This window comes from Dermochelys coriacea, chromosome 2 (genome assembly GCF_009764565.3).
Source record: "Dermochelys coriacea isolate rDerCor1 chromosome 2, rDerCor1.pri.v4, whole genome shotgun sequence".
Classification (NCBI taxonomy): Eukaryota; Metazoa; Chordata; order Testudines; family Dermochelyidae; genus Dermochelys; species Dermochelys coriacea.
In genome coordinates, this window is record NC_050069.1 from 232,418,111 (window position 1) to 232,435,859 (window position 17,749).

The 17,749-nt window shown below is 38.6% G+C and overlaps 1 protein-coding gene across 1 annotated transcript in view; it reads left to right on the forward strand.

Moving 5' to 3' along the window:
• Positions 1-17,749, forward strand: part of MALRD1 (MAM and LDL receptor class A domain containing 1) — a 481,748-nt gene that overhangs the window by 145,573 nt on the left and 318,426 nt on the right. Inside the window, 4 exon segments of the mRNA XM_043509412.1 lie at positions 9,483-9,635; positions 9,787-9,892; positions 11,238-11,605; positions 16,377-16,798. Of these exon segments, the coding sequence (XP_043365347.1) occupies positions 9,483-9,635; positions 9,787-9,892; positions 11,238-11,605; positions 16,377-16,798 (1,049 nt within the window).

Genomic DNA, 17,749 nt, shown 5'->3' on the forward strand with positions numbered 1-17,749 from the left:
GTATCACACTCTCAGAGCACTTCTAAATGCTGAATAGTATTCAAGTGCTCACAGTATTAAATAGAGTAATAGCTCTTTACAATCATCTCAAATTCATTTTATTCTGACCCTTGATTTTTAAAGGGGTTTGGATTAAAAAGTAATCATTTTAAAGTACCTGTCATTATGCTTAACCTCCACTGTAGTCAAATGTCTAAACGGCAGATTTGGCGAGAGACACTGCTGTCTAAGGAGCTGATCCTGCAAACTTGTAAGTATCATTAGTCTTATGAATAATCCCGTTGAATTCACTGGCACTACTCAAATGAGCAATGTATATGTATTGAGCTTCGAAGCATAAGGGCCTGATCCTTATCCACTGAAATCAGTGGCAAAACTCCCTTTGACTTTGGCGGTGCAGGATCCAGCCCTTAGTGAGAGTAAATGCATGCTTTTTTTCTTAATCACATTTTATTAAACATAATTTTTTAAACTTCTTCAGACTATTTACTTGGAAGAGATTTTTTTTCCCATCAACTACATCTTATCCCTAATAATCCTCACGTCACATTCCAAGTATTTTGTATGCAGAACTATATAAGTTCTGAATATGAAAAGGACTGACAGTTGAAGATAAAAATGAGAAGGGGAAAGGATGGTCCTGTGGTTAAAACACAAGGCAAGAATCAGACTGGGAATCTGAGCTCTGAGGTTCTAGCTCTGCCATAGAACCCCCAAATGACATCTAGCATGGAACCTGGTTCTGTAACAACTAGGCAAGGTACTACCAAACTTCAACAGGCCTTTATTCTTAAAGTGGAAACCTCTTTACCAAGCTGCTGCTGCACCCTCGGTAGCTCTCACTCAGCCGCCTCAACTCCCTTCTCTCCTTCCTGTTTCCTGTCCTTTCAGACTCCCAACAGCCAGTGCTCCCTGTTCTAATAATTACCAGCAGCATCTAAACACCACACCTGGCAACTTTATGCCTTAGTTTCCCTCTCTGCAAAATGGAAATAAGAATACTTACCTACCTTAGAAGGGTATTGTGAGGATAAATGCATTAATGTTTGTTCAGTGCTTTGAGGTCTTTGGGTGGAAGCACTATGTAATAGCCAAGTATGATTATATGTTTTATTATTATACTGTGGCAACATTCAGGAATGAAAACATGCAATACATCTTAGTTCATCACCTGCATAACTTTTGTGATATACAGTATGTTTTTTCCAAAGAAATGTCTATCACTGTTCCAAAGATTAATTTCTCTCTTTGAAAAGAAATTTCTTCTAGACCAGCGGTCTCCATTTAGAATCCTCACCAAGTAGTATATTTAGGAAAGTGACCTATCACATTTATGTGTGTCTTCTGTAACACCAGTATATACTATCAGTGCCAAAACCTGCATAATACATTTTGGAAGAAATCTAAAAGCTTTCTTTTCCAATCTAATGACGATCATGGCCTAATGGATAAGAGATGAGACTGGGAGCCAGGAGACCTCAGTTCCATGTCTATTAATGACTTGATGTGTGATCTTGGGCAAGTCATTTCACTTCTGTGTGCCCCATCTTTTATCTGTTTTTGTCTATTTATACTGTAAGATCTCTGGGCAGGGACTGTCTCTTGCTATGTGTTTGTATGACAGCAATTTGGTATCAAGTCTCACAGTGTTTGTTGCTCTTCTTAAATCCCAGCTCTTGGAGATATTCTGTTACGTGAGAATCTTTGTTTTCATTTAAACAAAAACTAAAAAGCTTCTAGCCTCCTGTTTGCAGTGAATCACATGAAAATGTGAACCAGAAAGGCTTAAAAAAAAAACAAAAAAAACCAGAAGGCAAATAAAGAGTCTCAAATTTATTTATTTTTAAAATCACATGATTTGTATGCCCATCTCATGAGTTTTTAGTTCTGACTGAGGTCTGTTGATATTGAAATATTGACTAGAGGCTCAGTAAGTGAGCATCATCTATGCTACGCACTGAATGAGGAGGGGTCTTGTGGAAAAAATAGTATGTGATCATGTAATTAACATATTAATTAAACTGTATCACAATGCATACACACAAGACATACAGTAAAAGGGAATATCTACCTAGTATGTTTAGCCTGTTCCAGTGTAAAGTCAGAATTAGATGGCACTATTTTACAAACTTTTTTTCTCTTCTGATTTTGCCTGTCTTGAATGAGAAATTCTTCCTTCATTAAACAGGATAAACATACCTATGTGCTGTGCCTACCAAACGGTCATGTCTGTCTATTCCTAAAATAAGCCTGTCATGCTGGCTGGAATGGACTATCACTGTGAGCCCTACCTCAGGGCAGACTGTCAGAAAAGAAGGCAGATGCCCCCAAATTGGTGGCGTGTTCTACAATTAGATTTCACCAAGCCAGTAACAAATATGAAGTCCTGTATCACTATAACAGTCTTACCATGGAGTTAGACAGTCCCCTTCAACTCTCCAGCCTATCTTGCCACTCAGACAAACTGAACTTTGTGATAAAGGTCACTTAAACTAAAAATCACACTACATCAGGTTTCTCCCAGTCCCAAGAGACCAGTCACTTGCCCCAGATCAATTTGTACTTCAGATCACACACCGAAGACAGTGCTGGCAGCTATTTCTGTAGTAAACTAACCAAAGGTTTACTAGCTAAGAAAAAGAATGAGTTATTGAGAGGTGAAAGCATGTAAAATATATGTACAGGTGAGTCACACTTTGTAATTTGTAATTCCAAATGGTGACTGCGATGTAATAAACTGCCAATTTCTCAAAAATCTTTCAGGGCTACCCAGAATAACTCTGGGGATTTCTGTCTTCTCATTCAATTATTCTGCCCTGTTAGAAACCAAATAGTCCAGAAATAAAGCATCTTCCTTTGAATCCATATTTATATCTTCTTTTTACAAGGCGACAGTCTCTCTATCCATGTGGGCTTTTCCTTTTATGATGGGTGAGGAATGCACTTTGCACCTCTGACTTTAGGTCATCACCACAATGGACATTTGCTTTGGAATTAGCACCTTTTCTGAAAAAGTCCTTTATTAGGATTCCCCAAGGCTTCTCTGATGTCTGAGTTATTTAGTTACAGAGCTATAGACAGTGTAAATTTTTGCTATTACATTATAAAAGGAACAAGTGAGTGAAAACAATGCATGTAATGTCCCATTAGTTTTATGAAGTTTAAACACTCAAATATTAATTGCCTTGATCTATACTAATACACAAGTGAATTGACCTGAATACACTCTGACAGGACCTGGTCTGCCACCCTCACAAAGCCCACATGATTGAAATCACAGCTAGTTCTATTACATGGGTGTTGTAAGGGATTTCCCCAGACCCACTGACTAGTGGAATGGAAAGCGAAAGAAAAAGTGTTCTGGAGCATTGTGCTCTATCTGCATTAAAGGATTGCTGGATTTAAAGACGTGGTCATATTCACATGAACACCCCATGCTTACACACTATTTTGCCTTAGTAGATAGACTCCTAAGTATAGGTTCTTATTTTTAGTTTGAATTTAGTTTATATTTTTTAAAAGGTTCTAGTCTAGGTTCAAGACTCTGGTCGTTGACATTGTGCTGCTCAGTGTTACAATGATTCCTCATGGCTTTACTTACTTCGCTTGCTAGGTGTACCTAAAGCTAAACATTCATCACATGCTCCCAAAAGTGTAGGTTTGAGGTAAGGAATTAACAAATGTCAAGAAATGACTTCTTGGGGAAGACATAGTCTTCCACTTGTTTGAAGATAGTCTGCAATCTCCCCTCACTAAGGATCCAGTTCAGTAAAGCACTTAAGCATGTGAATTTGACTCATTGATTTTACTCTTCAGAAACCGCATTGAACCAAAGTAGAGTAAGGGAGGGTTCATTAGGAGCCTGAGTTGACCAAACCATCTGACCTTCAAATACAGTTTTGTTTGTATCTGGTTTATATTTGAGGCACTATTTTGTTACTGTTGTGGACAAACTGCAGTATTTCAGATACTTAATATAAGCATTAAACTTTTTATTCTAGAAATTTGTCTGGCATTACTACAAGAATAATTTCACATTGTATTTTAGAATCTGTTGTGCAATTAAGAAGTGGCACATTAAGAGGAATAGTGTATATGGGAATATAGACCTTGTATACGTTTTATTTTTAGTTTAAATCGGTTCTGTCTTGATAAAGCTTTATAGTAACTTTTCTCTATCAAGATGGATATTTCCAAAGATAAGATGATTTATGGCCTAGTTGCTAAATTAAAAAAAAAATTACCATAAGTTGTCTTGTTTGCAAAAGAAATGGTGACTTTGGGTCATAAAATGTTCAAATGTATCTTTTAATCTTCTGATGGATGAATGTTGAGGGGTTGTTGGTTGCTAGAGTCTCTTCAATCAGTTATTTTTTTATAAGATTTTAGTTCACACTTTTCATAAACTGGTGAAATAATGTCATCTCAAGACCTTTTCACCTGACTGAGGCCATGGCAGCTACCTCAGAAATGTTCTCTGTTCCGTATTTTTCATATTTTTGGGAATGCAGATGTCTCCAAATATTTTTTTTAGTTGCTGGCTTAAGCAGGACTTTCCCAAAATTGACATTAACTATGGATAACTTAACTCGATCCTGATTAGACTAGGTTGTATGGTTTCAAGATAGGCCTTGTACGTGATTTGCCTAATGCCTTGTAGGAAGCTGCTGGAAGGAGGAGTAAACAAAGTTTGCAAACTATAAGAAACAAGAGTAAGACCAAGAAACCTCACCTTTCAGGTCAACAAACCACCTGAGGGAAGACTGACACTCTTGAAACCCTAAAGCTATCTACCTTAGGGAGAGGCAGTCAAGACATCAACAAACAGGCTACACTAGTCTTTGAGCAGTCTTCCTGCAGCCAAAGAAAGCTCGCTAATAAGAAGTGCTGTTCCAGCAACATCACCCTCTGGTTCATTGTCTGCAGTTCCAGCTAGAACTAGGGGAAATGGTTTTCCCATCCCATGAAAATTTTCAAGATTTCAAATATTTTCCTATTTCATATCAGGACAAAAAGCAAGATCTTTAACATTTTTCACAAAAAGGTGGAGAGAGACTGAATAGCCACTTGCCTGGCACTTAAGAGCACTCACCTGGAATGATGGAGACCTAGGTTCAAGTTCCTGCTCTGAATCAGGCAGAATAGAGACTTGAATCTATATCTTCCTCTGATTGTCCTAACCTCTAGTCTATTACTTATTCTGAGGTGGGGTTCTCTCCCAAATTAAAAATCACTGCATCAAAACATTCCTATCCAGCTCTATTTCCAATTTCTATGCCAGGACAATCCAGAAGACTTCACTCTTATCTCTAGTATTTTATTTTTCCTTTTTTCTATTTTTGTCTTTTGTCTTTTTGTTTTTATTCACTTGGCGACATATCAGCCTTCTTCTTCTTTAATTTTAGGATATGAAAATGCAGTTGTATGCATGCATGCATGCATTTGAGCACCAGTGAAGTCCATACAAGGAAGGTGCCAGAAAAATGTTTCCCCAGTTTAATCAGCCCTAACAATAATCTTATAAAATACTTAGTAAAATGGGTTCTGTATTTTGTGTTTGAGTCTTAAGAAACTTAGAGCTCTCAGCTGTAAACTGTCAAAAAGAGTCACCAAACTTCCACTTAAAATCTGGATTGTAATATCTCAGGGGGAGAGGAGGGAGAAGGGGTTAGCTACCACACTAGAACTGAAATCTAATGAGGAAATTTTATAATTGGCTTTGAGGTTCCAGTTAAACACGAGATAATTTGGTTCCAGTATGAAAATATTTAACCAGTTCCAGGTTACAGATTTGATTGACATGGGTAAAATTCGAAAATTGAGGTTTGTAACCAACCAGATAGGTACTTTCTTAGATTTCTTTTTAGAATTTATATGGATTGATTATTTGTTATATTGATCTGATTACTTTACTAATTGAATGTTTTAATTCCAGTACAACACTGATGCTAACCTGTTGATTTGTTTTTGATTTGATAGTTGCAATGCTTTATTTTTCATTTAGTATTAATAACAATAGTTTAGCTGTGGTGATTTTTTTAATTTATCTTTAATATTTTTAATAATTTACAAAACTGATACTAAGTCACATTTCATTCAATAAGCAATGTGGGTACAGAACCTTGGAGGACCTGGTTAGGTACCAGCTGGTCAGCCTAAAACACTATGAGATGGCATTATCATTAGTAGTAGTAGTACTGTAGTGCCTAGGAGTCCTGGTAATAAACCAGGAGCCCATTGTGCTAGGTGCATACATGTATGGTTCTTGCGTCAAGGAGTTTTGCAATCTAAGTATGCAAAAAGAAACAACAGATAGGTTTCAGAGTAGCAGCCGTGTTAATCTGTATTCCAAAAAGGAAAAGGAGTACTTGTGGCACCTTAGAGACTAACAAATTTATTTGAGCATAAGCTTTCATGAGCGACAGCATCCGATGAAGTGAGCTGTAGCTCACGAAAGCTTATGCTCAAATAAATTTGTTAGTCTCTAAGATGCCACAAGTACTCCTTTTCTTTTAACAGATGGATACAGACCGAGGAGTACAAGTAAACAATGAGATAATAGTGGTCAGCCCTATAGGCAATAGTCTCTGCATACCAACAGCCTAACCTTTTCTTTCTTTACTTAAATTGCAACTTCAGATAAGCAAACTATTTTGGACCTTTGAGTTTTAGTTGAAGGTTTGAGTCAGTTCTTATTCTGTCTAAGTATATACATGCATTCCTAAATTAAATGCATGGTCTACTGCTTCCTTTCTTTTATGTTCCATCTCTTCACTCTTGGATGCAAGTCATCTGAGCTTGGAGACTTAGCTGTTTTAGCTTCTTTATTTACTCTTTTGGTGTAACTACCGGTGTCAGAAGTTTCTTTTTCTTTGCTGCTGCTCCCTTGGAATACAGAACATGGTTTCATATTTTTCCTGCAGGCCCAGCTGAGGAAAAACTAAAGGAGAAATAGTTTTCCTTGCCTATCTGTTGCTTCCTCTCTAATTATGTTCCTTCAATGCATCTACAGTCAACTCCCCCAAACCCTGGTTCCTTATAGATTTGCAAAATATTATTTGTCATGTCATTTTTCATCAAGATTTTCTTAATCATTCTCTTCTTTGTCATCTACACTATAACTGCTTTTGGCATCAACAGCACTGTTGATTTTATATACCCCATATCAACTTATATTTTCCTTATCACACCTTGAACTTCCTTGTTGTTTTATATTTCTAGGATATTTATTTCTCAGTGGTATTCATAATGGAATATTTTATCTAATACACTCTACTTAATATCCCCTGAAATTAGCTCTTCACCCCCGATGGCCAAATGTTACATAAGCCTTTAAAATATGTGTCAAAGATTCTGATCAATCTCTTATGGAAATACCATATACAGTCAATAGTTGTTAAAAATAAAAATGGTACTTAAAACATATGATAAAGCTTGAAAATGATGGACAACATAAAAACAGTGCAGAAAAAGATAGAAATAATATTAGGTTAATTTATTTAGGAGTTTTCTATACCCTCAATTTTCAGGATTCAGCATTTTAATGCCCATAAATTGTTTGTTGCTGTAAATTAACAACACTTTTTCCAAGGGTCTCAGATAAATTTGAGTCTAAAATGTATGTTAACTTCTGTGTTGTGATCAGATGCAATTGAGCTTTATGGCCAGAAAGGCTATGGCATAAGTCTGCTACTTGCTGAAGTTTCAGTGTACTTTGAGGACAATGTGAGCGATGCTTAGGTTACCATGCCTGTCCACAGTTTTATTAAATCCATTTCATATGAATAAATAATAAATCTCTGTATAAGATAACTACTCAAACAATTCTCTTTTATAAAAAGAATGTATATATTGCAGGAATAAAATACCATTAAATTTGAGCAATTATATTTAGGAGAGCAGAGTCTGTTTTTTCACTTTTTTGTCACATATTTGTCAAGATTTCAGTAATTTGCCTCAACGCTTCTCATTTCTCATCTGTCATCTTTCCACTTGCTTGAATATCTAGATATACTTCATTTAACATTACAAACATTTTTCCTAAATGTTTACTTTTCCTTTAAATTAACACCTCTGTCTTATCATTTTGGGGATGCAGTGAATGTATTTTCACACTTAACTAGGCTGTCGTATTAGGTCTTTTTCACAGAGATCCTACTTTCACCTGTTTTGATACTATCTTATGATTTAAGGCTACATTTTAGTCACGGGTATTTTTAGTAAAAGTCATGGACAGGTCACGGGCAGTAAACAAAAATTCATGGCTCGTGACCTGTCCATGATTTTTACTATATACCCCTAACTAAAACTTGGGCTGGGGGCCACAGGTGCTCAGGGGGGCCAGGCCGGGGATGCTGCGGGTGCTGGGGAGGGTGGCCTGGGTCCCCCACTGGTGCTGTGGGGGAGCGAGCGGTGGCGTGGCCCAGGACCCCTGCTGGCACTGGTGCCTGGGTGCGGTCAGCAGCATGTGGCCTGGGCCACCCGCTGGTGCTGGAGGGTGGGGGAGGCGGCAGGCTCCCTACCTGCTCTGACCGGCATCTCCCTTCAGCTCCTAGGGGGAGGGGCAGCCAGGGGTGCTCTGTGTGCTGCTCCTGCCACAAACACCAACTCCGCAGCTCCCATTGTATGGGAACAGCAGCTAATAGGAGATGTGAGCACGGTGCCTGTGGGCGCGGGCAGTGCACAGAGCCTCCAGGCCCCTCCACCTAGGAGCTGCAGAGACATGTCAGTCTGAGCCGGGTAGGGAGCTGGATGCAGGGATATGCTGGAGGGAGCCAGGTAGCACCCCCCCACCGCCAGGTAAGCACTGCCCTGAGCCCCAATGCCCTACCCCAGCCCTGAGCCCCCTCCCACACACGCAAACTGCTGCTGCTGGCCCAAGGGCTTCCTGGCTTTGGCAGCCTCTGAACCAGCACCGGCCGCTGCAGAAGTTACGGAGATCACGGAAAGACTCAGAATCTGTGACCTCCATGACTAAAGCACAGCCTTACTTATGAGAGTTGATAATAATAAGGTAGATCTTACTAGTAATTGAAGCATTGAGTGGGATTTGGAAAATCCGGGTTCATTTCCTGTTTCTGACATAAACTTTCTGTGAGATCTTGAATCTCTTCATGTCTCAGTTCCGAATCTGTAAAAAGAGGATAATACTATTTTTCTTCCACTTTTTGCCTCTCCTGTTTATTTAGACTACAAATCATACAATGTGCTTGCACATGTGCACAGTGCCTGGCCCAGTGAAGGCCTGATCCTTGCTGATGGCTCTGTGCTACTGTAGTTAAAATGAAATAATAAATATCTTAATCTCATACTCTGTAACCCACCTGTCTTTTTCCCAGATACCTGTCTGGCACATTGTGGAAATGTTTTGTTTTAGAGCCTTGTTCTTTTCCTTACATTCTGGAAAGTTTTTCCACAGTCTGATTAGTTGGTGGTGGTTATGTTCAGAAATACAATGTGAAACGTCTCTTTCAATATTTCAGCTGCTAAATGTGACTTTGAAACAGACAGCTGTGGCTGGTTTGAGACTGTTAGAGCAGATGGATTTGACTGGATAAGAAGCTCCAGAAGTGCACTTCCATCTGCTTTTCAGAAACAAGCCCCACCAGAGGATCATACCTATAACAAATCTGAAGGTAAGACATAAACAGGTCCTTGATGCAGATACACATACACCAAACTGCCTGCCATTAAATCAGGGGCAGTAACCCCTGTTGAAATCTTCTGTGTGTTACACTGGCTCTGTGTATGAACAGTTCTTTTCTATTTTTTTTTTCCCCCAAACAGGTCATTTTATGTTTGTTTTGAGAAACAGCAGCAGCATTTCACAGGTTGCTCAAATACGAAGCCCCAAGTTCAGCCAGGCTGGATCAGGCTGCACAGTGTCCTTCTGGTATGAATTAAGTTTTATTTTAAATTTATGGAACATCTGACATTGCTTCTGCTGGACTGAAATTGAAGTTAGAATTTCTAGTGGTGTACATCTCCCTCGGCAATATTTATTACCTCCTTTTACTCTTTAGTTGCACAGGCTTTGTTATAACCACTAGGCAAAGATAAGCTGAAGCATTTGGAAAAACAGACCTGAGACACAGGACTGTTTTAGTTTTTGATCTTTTAGACATAATCCTTTTAAAATGGGTTTTCCCAGAGTAATGCACAGAAATCCCATGGTGATTCCAATAATACAGTTCTACTAAGGATGGGTCAATCTCAAAATGTTAAGGAGGTTCAGTTTGGAATAACTAACCACACAAAAGGCTAGTGGCTCATCAACGCCTCTGGGAGATTCTAAATCAAGCTGTAAATTTCAGAATGACAGGCTTTATCAAATGATTTAGTGAACAAAAAAAATTTTAAATGCAGGATGGTGGGGAAAGTTAACCAAGATTTGTGTGTTAAAGTTCATGGTGGTGCTTATTTTTAAATGAACAAGTTTGTCGTTGCTAAAATTTTGTTCAGTAATAAAATTCAGAATTGGTTTTCTGAAGTAAGAGTTAATTGGAAATGACCTCATTTCTCCTCTTATCAAAGACTGGTACTGTAGTCAATGGGAGGCAAGTCTGTTTTAGTGGTTAGAATATGGGACTCGAGGTCAAAAGTTCTGGTTTTATTCCCAGTTCTGGCATTGACTTGCTGTGTCACTGTTGTACCAGTCACATAATTTCTGTTTCTCTAAATGTAAGAGGGATATAGTAATATTAAACTCATGGGGATGTCGTAAGCATTAATGTTTAAGTGCTTTAAGATCATTGGATGGAGTGCAAAGTGTCATTAATAATTATGGTGAAAGAAAGACATGTTCTTGCATTCATTAGATTTTTGTTTTTCTTCAATGAAACTTTAAATTTATCTGTTGAATTACATTCATACAATTAATATTTTGCCTGTGAGTGTGTTGTGTTCATTGGTTACTATGAAGGAGAATTTCTCTGTACAATTGTGGATTCTAAGTTAATTAAGAATCCTTCCTCCATCATAGTTTTAATTTCTTCAGAAGTGTCCATGATTCATCTATCAGCCAAGTCTGCCTAATATAGCTATGGTACGACAATGAGATCACATACAGAATGGTGTGAATTGCTGCTGAACTGGATGTGGGCTCTGTGGACTGACTTCATTCCGGGGTGATTCCATTCAATTCCATAGAATTATAACAGAGCTGATACTGGCCCAGTATATTTAACATGATTCATCCTCATCATTTGTACCTTTTGACTTTTCCGCTGCCTTTTCAGGTATTACAGTTATGGAGAGTCAGTTGGAGCAGCAGAGATGCAATTACATGTTCATGGACTGAAAAATGCTACTGTCCTCTGGAGGGTATACTATAATCAAGGAAAGCAGTGGTTAAAAGCTTTCATTCAGCTTGGCCGCCTCCCATGGCCCTTCCAATTATCACTGTATAAAGTCAGCCTTGGATTTTATGATGGTGTCTCAGCAATTGATGATATAACTTTCGAGAACTGTGCTCTTCCACCTCCAGCAGTAAGCTGTGAAGGTCCTGATCGTTTCTGGTGCAGAGACACAAAGGCTTGCATCGACAGTTTATTGGTGTGTGATCTCGTGGATAATTGTGGGGATGGATCTGATGAGGACAATTGCAGTAAGTACTTTCAGTTCTGTTCCTTGTCCATTAACAAAGTTGTTATAATGACCACTTTCAGCCCTGGAAGTTGCACTGCTTACACTAGGGATGAATAGATCTATTGTTGAAATACAATCTTCAAATGATTGACTGGTGCCATATGCACCTGATGTGCTCTAGAAGTTAACTCTTTGGTCTGTGCATATTTGTTTTCATTTTCTACAATCTTCTTTATTAGAAATGTGGCCATATTTCTGTATTTTCTATAAAATATAGAAAGGCACTCCTTGTTCAGAATAGAATTCTCAGAGTGGTAATATGATGTGTGCTAGGGTTTTTTGTTGTTGTTTAATATGTTAACTTTCCTTAAATAGATGAAGCATGGTGAAGATCTATATTTATATGAGATGTTGACATACTGTGGGGAATAATATCCTCCAATTCTGTATATTATGGAGGTAATAGGGAGACGGTTTCCCTCCACCCACATGGTGCCACCTGGAACTGGGGTTCCACTGAGCCCTCTGACTCACCAGCCTGGGCTTCCTCTCAACACTGTGCTGCTGTGACAGGCAATAGACCGCTCCTGGTCTTACACCCGCACCAGTTACATGCAGGCTTTGGCCAGCCACTACATGAACCAACAATAGAGAGGCTACAGCCAAGATAACCCCGAGCTTCCCAAGCTAGAACCCCAGAGCTGTATTGTCCTGCCCTGGTCAAAACCCTGACCAGTACGAATTTATTACTCAGTTCGCCTCTCCTTTAATGTGGAGAGGAATATGCAAAAAACTTGTTTAACCAAACTACGATTTTTTCCCAGGCACTTCACTTAAAGGCACACCGGTTTTGATTTAAAACAAAACAAGCTTAGTAACTGCAAAAGATAGATTATAAGTGATTATAGGTGCTAGCAAACAGATCAAATCAGATTACCTAATAAATAAACAAAACTGCAACCTAAACTTGGTATACTAGAAAGATTGGATATGAATGCACAAATTCTCATCCTGACTGATGATACAAACAGGCTTTCAGATTCTCAAGGCACAATCTGCACTTGCTTTGCAGCTTGGACTCCTCACCCCTGTTCCTAGTCCTTTTCTTTCGGAGCTTCCCTCAGCTGTTGAGTTGTGGGGGAGTGAAGAAGAACAGATGATGTCATTCCCTGCTATTTATACCTTTTCCATATGGCAGGAACCATATGTTTCAAACTTGGTTCCCAGACCAGTTTGTGGAAAAATACAGGCACCCAAAATGGAGATCAGTGTCATGTGTTCTGGTCACATGCCCTTGCAAACCTTGCTGAGTCATAGCAGCCATTACTTACAAGCTGTCTGGAGTGTTCTAAGGATGTCTAGGCTGGAAGCATTTTGCCTCATGCGTTGTTATACCAATAAAATAAAAACCAGCAGGATCTTATTAAAGGGGATAAGGCAAAATGCCACAAGTATTGTGAATACAGAAAGAATCATAGGAAGCCATTAGTTATAGCTATAACGTTCCATTCAGTTTCATATTTATTCATACATTCGTTCATACACACACAGAGGTTCAGCAAGGTTGTTATCATAGTTAACAGCCTTAGAGTTGCTCTTGCCAAGCCACTGGTCAGAGGCCTGGACACAAGGAGGGAGCAGGGCCTTGTCAGATGCTCATCTGATGCTCCTGGAAGTTGGTTTGCAGAATCAGACCCCAAAGTTCTCAGTTTCTAGAGTCCATTTTTATAGGAATTTATTCTTATGCCAGTCTATGGGAATTGCTTCAATCATGCTGTTGCTGAATCAATCAGCAGATGGCACATTTCTAACGGCTCCGTGCTGCCAGATGTTATCTTGTCCTTTGGTTCTCCCATTCTTGGGGCTGTTGGGTAGATTCCAGTCTGCCCCCCGGGAGTCCTCTGGTTGTTTCCACTTGACGCCTTCTTCGGCCAATCGACACTAGATTCTCAGGCTGGCACCTCCCTATCATTCATTTATTATCCACAACAAGCATCCATCCACATAAATCCTCTATCTCTATTTTAATCACAATTGTTAACAAAGTGAGATAAATACAACAAAAGGGCGGGGAGTCTCTGTGTGCTGTTTCGGTTGTTACAAAGTATTGCTTTGAGTCTCTGTGTGTAAGTAGTTGTTGTTACAAAGTATTGCTTTGAGAACAGACTCTGTTTTAGGATGTACTAACACAATTAGCTTGAAAAATTTCACACAGAGAGGAAGAGAAACAGTAAAAACAAAAGACCAAAAACCAAGAGACCTCTTAATTAGTAATACCCTCAAATTTAAACTATTGGGAATCAAACTCATTTGTGATTTTAATACAGAATTTCTTTAATATGATCCAACATAACAGGGTGTCACCCAAGCGTAACCACGTTTGAAATACAGATACATAGTCAATATTCATAACTTCAGGCCCCAAAATGATACATGCATACAAATAGGATTATCATATTCAGTAAAACATAACTTTTCCAATGACACCTTATGACTCATCTTGTACAAATTGCATCATAATCATATCATAATCGTACCCTCGTGGGTATGGATGTGGGATGTAGTGTCACAAATTGGTCATAGTAGTGACAGTGAGATTAACTATCCCCCTCTAAGGAAGAACTCTTAAAATGGAAAAAAAGCTGCTGTATATTCACATTCATGACATTTGCCTTTCAGTGTTTCAGAACCCTGCTGCTATTGGCTTTTCCTCCATGCATGCACTCATAAATTTTAAGGCAAGAAGAACATTAACATATATCAAAATTAATAAATATCAAATACATTATCACATCCTGAGGTGTCTAAATTATGCAGATCAGAGTGAGTTACAGTAGCAGGGGAGAATTTTTCGGATAGAGGGAGATTTGTGATGGTTTCACCCTGCCATTGGTTGAATTTTTGGAAGGTGCCACTCTTATTGCAAGTCATGTCTTGTGGAGAGTCTGCTTTATCTCATTTCCTACCACAATCACTTTGTGATCCATAGACCTCCAGTTCAAGTCACAGATGAGCCAAATAATTTACCAGTGAAGAGGCGTCAAATGAGGCTTATGCTTTCTTTGGCATGTGTTCACTCTATTATCTTTTTCATTCCTGAAATGCAACACTTTCTGCTTTCCTAAATCAAGTAACTTCTTTTTGTCAGGCTGCATTTAATCCTATACAGAGGTGAAAAGGTTGAGTGTTAATGGAAAACTTCTGTTAATTTTAAAATAAATAGATTATTCCTTAATCTAATGGAAAAAAATTTGTGACTCTTCATCAATAGCGTTTTTGCTAATATATAACCTTTATGTAAAAAAACTAAAATTACTAAACAGATTTAATTTTGCCTAAATCCTGATATTAACATTAACTTACATGGGCTGTCTTGTTATATAAAATGCAGAAGGCTATGAAAAGCAGTTAGACACCAAGACTGATCCTGGGGAGAGTCTAATCTGGTACACAAGTCAAGAGGAAGAGGCTTCATGTTGATGGTGAGATAGGAAGCCACAGTGCCACTATAGGATGGAGGAGCTAAGAGGTGGGCACACAACTGGAGACCACGTTGTAAATTGGTGTGCACACAAATGGAGGCTAGGATGAGAAGCCTTTAATATGTGGCCTTAATCTTTCTGGGTTATTAGTATAAATTAGTATAATAAAGTTTTAATGTTGCACAAGGTGGTGTGAGCTGTTCTCAACATGAGTATTCACTCTATGGTGTATTGATGATTGATTCTGTATCCACGCTGTAGATTCTGTACTAAGGTATCCTCCTTTTTCTCATATTCCCACACATTTCCACTGCTTTTGCTTTTCTATTTATTTTTTCTTCCCTCAATTCCCAGGTTAAGAAGTTGAACAAATATAATAGTATAATATAACATTTACAGTGTTAAACAGAGCCCTGAATATATGCAACTAGGAGATTTGTCATTTGGGGCTGAAATCTTGCAAAAAAAAACACATTACATTTTGGCCCCATTGCAACCAAACTGGAACCTTCATTCAGTTTGGCCCCTGAATTCTAGCCTAAAACTAATCTGGATCCAAAATTGGCTCCTTGGCCTATATCTAATTAGTTTGAGTACTGAAGGTTAATAAGAGTTTAAAACCTAATTTTAAGTCTTTTTTCCTGCAAGAAAGAATGCAAACTATGAGGACACACATTCCATTCTCCCTTCCTATCCAAGTTTGTATCCTAAGTGTCTCAACCTGGGGTATGTGTACTCCTTGGATACACAGAGGTCTTCCATGGGGTATGTCAACTCATCTAGATCAGTGCTTCTCAACCTGAGGGGTTGTGAACCTCAGGGGGGCCATGGGATGGGTTTAGGGGAGTTGCAAGTGCAGGACTGGTGTTAAGGGATGGCAAGCAAGGCAACTGCCTGGGCCCCCATGTCGCAAGGGCCACGTGAAGCTAAATTATATGCTTCAGCCCCAGGCAGCGGGGCTTGGGCTTACTCTCAAGGTGGCAGGACTCCTAAAAAGGGGTACAGTCATCTGGAAAGGTTGAGAACCACTTTCCTACAGTATATTTTTCTAGTGGTTTGTCCAATCAAGTTTCAATTTAGGGACAGAATTTATCATGATACTTTAGCATAAGTTCCACTGAGTGTGTGTGTATTGCCACATATATGTGAGGAAAGCATCTAGTCCTTGGTTCTTGTTCAGACTGGTTTAAATATAATTAATTACACTGAGATTAACTCTGTGAGGAGAAAAAGCAAATTCTAGTAGATCACTTTGTTTGATGTAGCATATTGCCTTCATTTGACAAGGTCTGTATTTACATATTTCAGAATCTGAGCTACAGTGTAACTTTGAAAATGGGCTGTGCAACTGGAACCAGGACATGGATGATGACTTTGACTGGACCAGAAACAGGGGCCCAACTTCCACATTTGAAACAGGACCAATAAAGGATCATACTTTGGGCACAGTCCAGGGGCATTATCTCTACATAGAATCCTCAGAACCTCAAGTGTTCCAAAATAGAGCAGTTTTGCTGAGTCCGATCTTTAACAGCACTTTCACTCACGGCAATAAAAGCTGCATTTTCCGCTTTCATTATCATATGTTTGGAAAACACATTTATAGGCTGTCAGTCTTCTGGAGAATTTTGAGCAACTCAAGGGGTCATCTGCTATGGCAGAAGTTTGGAAATCAAGGCAACAGATGGATAAGACAAACACTCAATATTACAAGTACTAAGCCTTTTCAGGTATGATTCTTTTAGTCTGTCATCTACTTACTAGAGCACTATAAAATGCTGAGAGAATGAGAGATTATGCTAATCTAAAATAAAGCCAAAAGTAAGAAACACTCTCTGGTCAAATTTACTTTGAAACACATTTGTCATTTGATTAAATATGTTCCCAAACATTTTGTTCTGCTGCAGCCATATTTTCCCGTACCAAAATGCCTGGTTATCATCTTTGAAGATGAACACATGGCATTTTGAAACAGCTGTTACTTGGTTCTTTCAGCATTTAATACCATGAAACTATGCTTGTGTCGATTGCAAAGCCAACTGGGAATATGGATCAGCTTGTCCTTTTATTTTTTGTGAAAAGTCTTTTACTACATGATATTAGACTGAATATCCCATCAAAATATTTGGGTGAAGAGCCTAATGCTCATAGGTTGAAAAGTAGGTATCAGTTAGTGGAAAACAAATTTATTATAAAGCACAGCTGGAAATCCAGTGCCCTCTTTTTAAAAAACGCTTTGTTATAGAACATTTAAGTTTTACTTTGTCTTGTGGTTCATATTGGGGTTGGTATACCTGCAAACATATTTGAGATGTTTATTCATTTGACCGTGTGATGCCAATTCAGAAAATTAATTGAAAAGAGAATATTAGGAAAAAATAATTCCTTTATTTAACTGACCTAAGGCAATATTAGAGGTAGATGGTGCCATGTTTTGTTTCCATAAGGACTATGTTAAGGGACAAACAGCCACATTCTCGTTGACACTAAGGCCCTGTTACATCAGTTTGGCTATTTAGAGAAACCTTAGAGTGGGTGTAAAGGTTTATATCCATTTAAGACCCCTTTGCACTACAGTCTACACTACAAAAATAGGTCTCCCTAAGCTACATCCATGTACAGCCACTGCAGTAATTAAATTGCTTTTGCACATCCACACTATGCTCCCTTTGTTGTTGGTG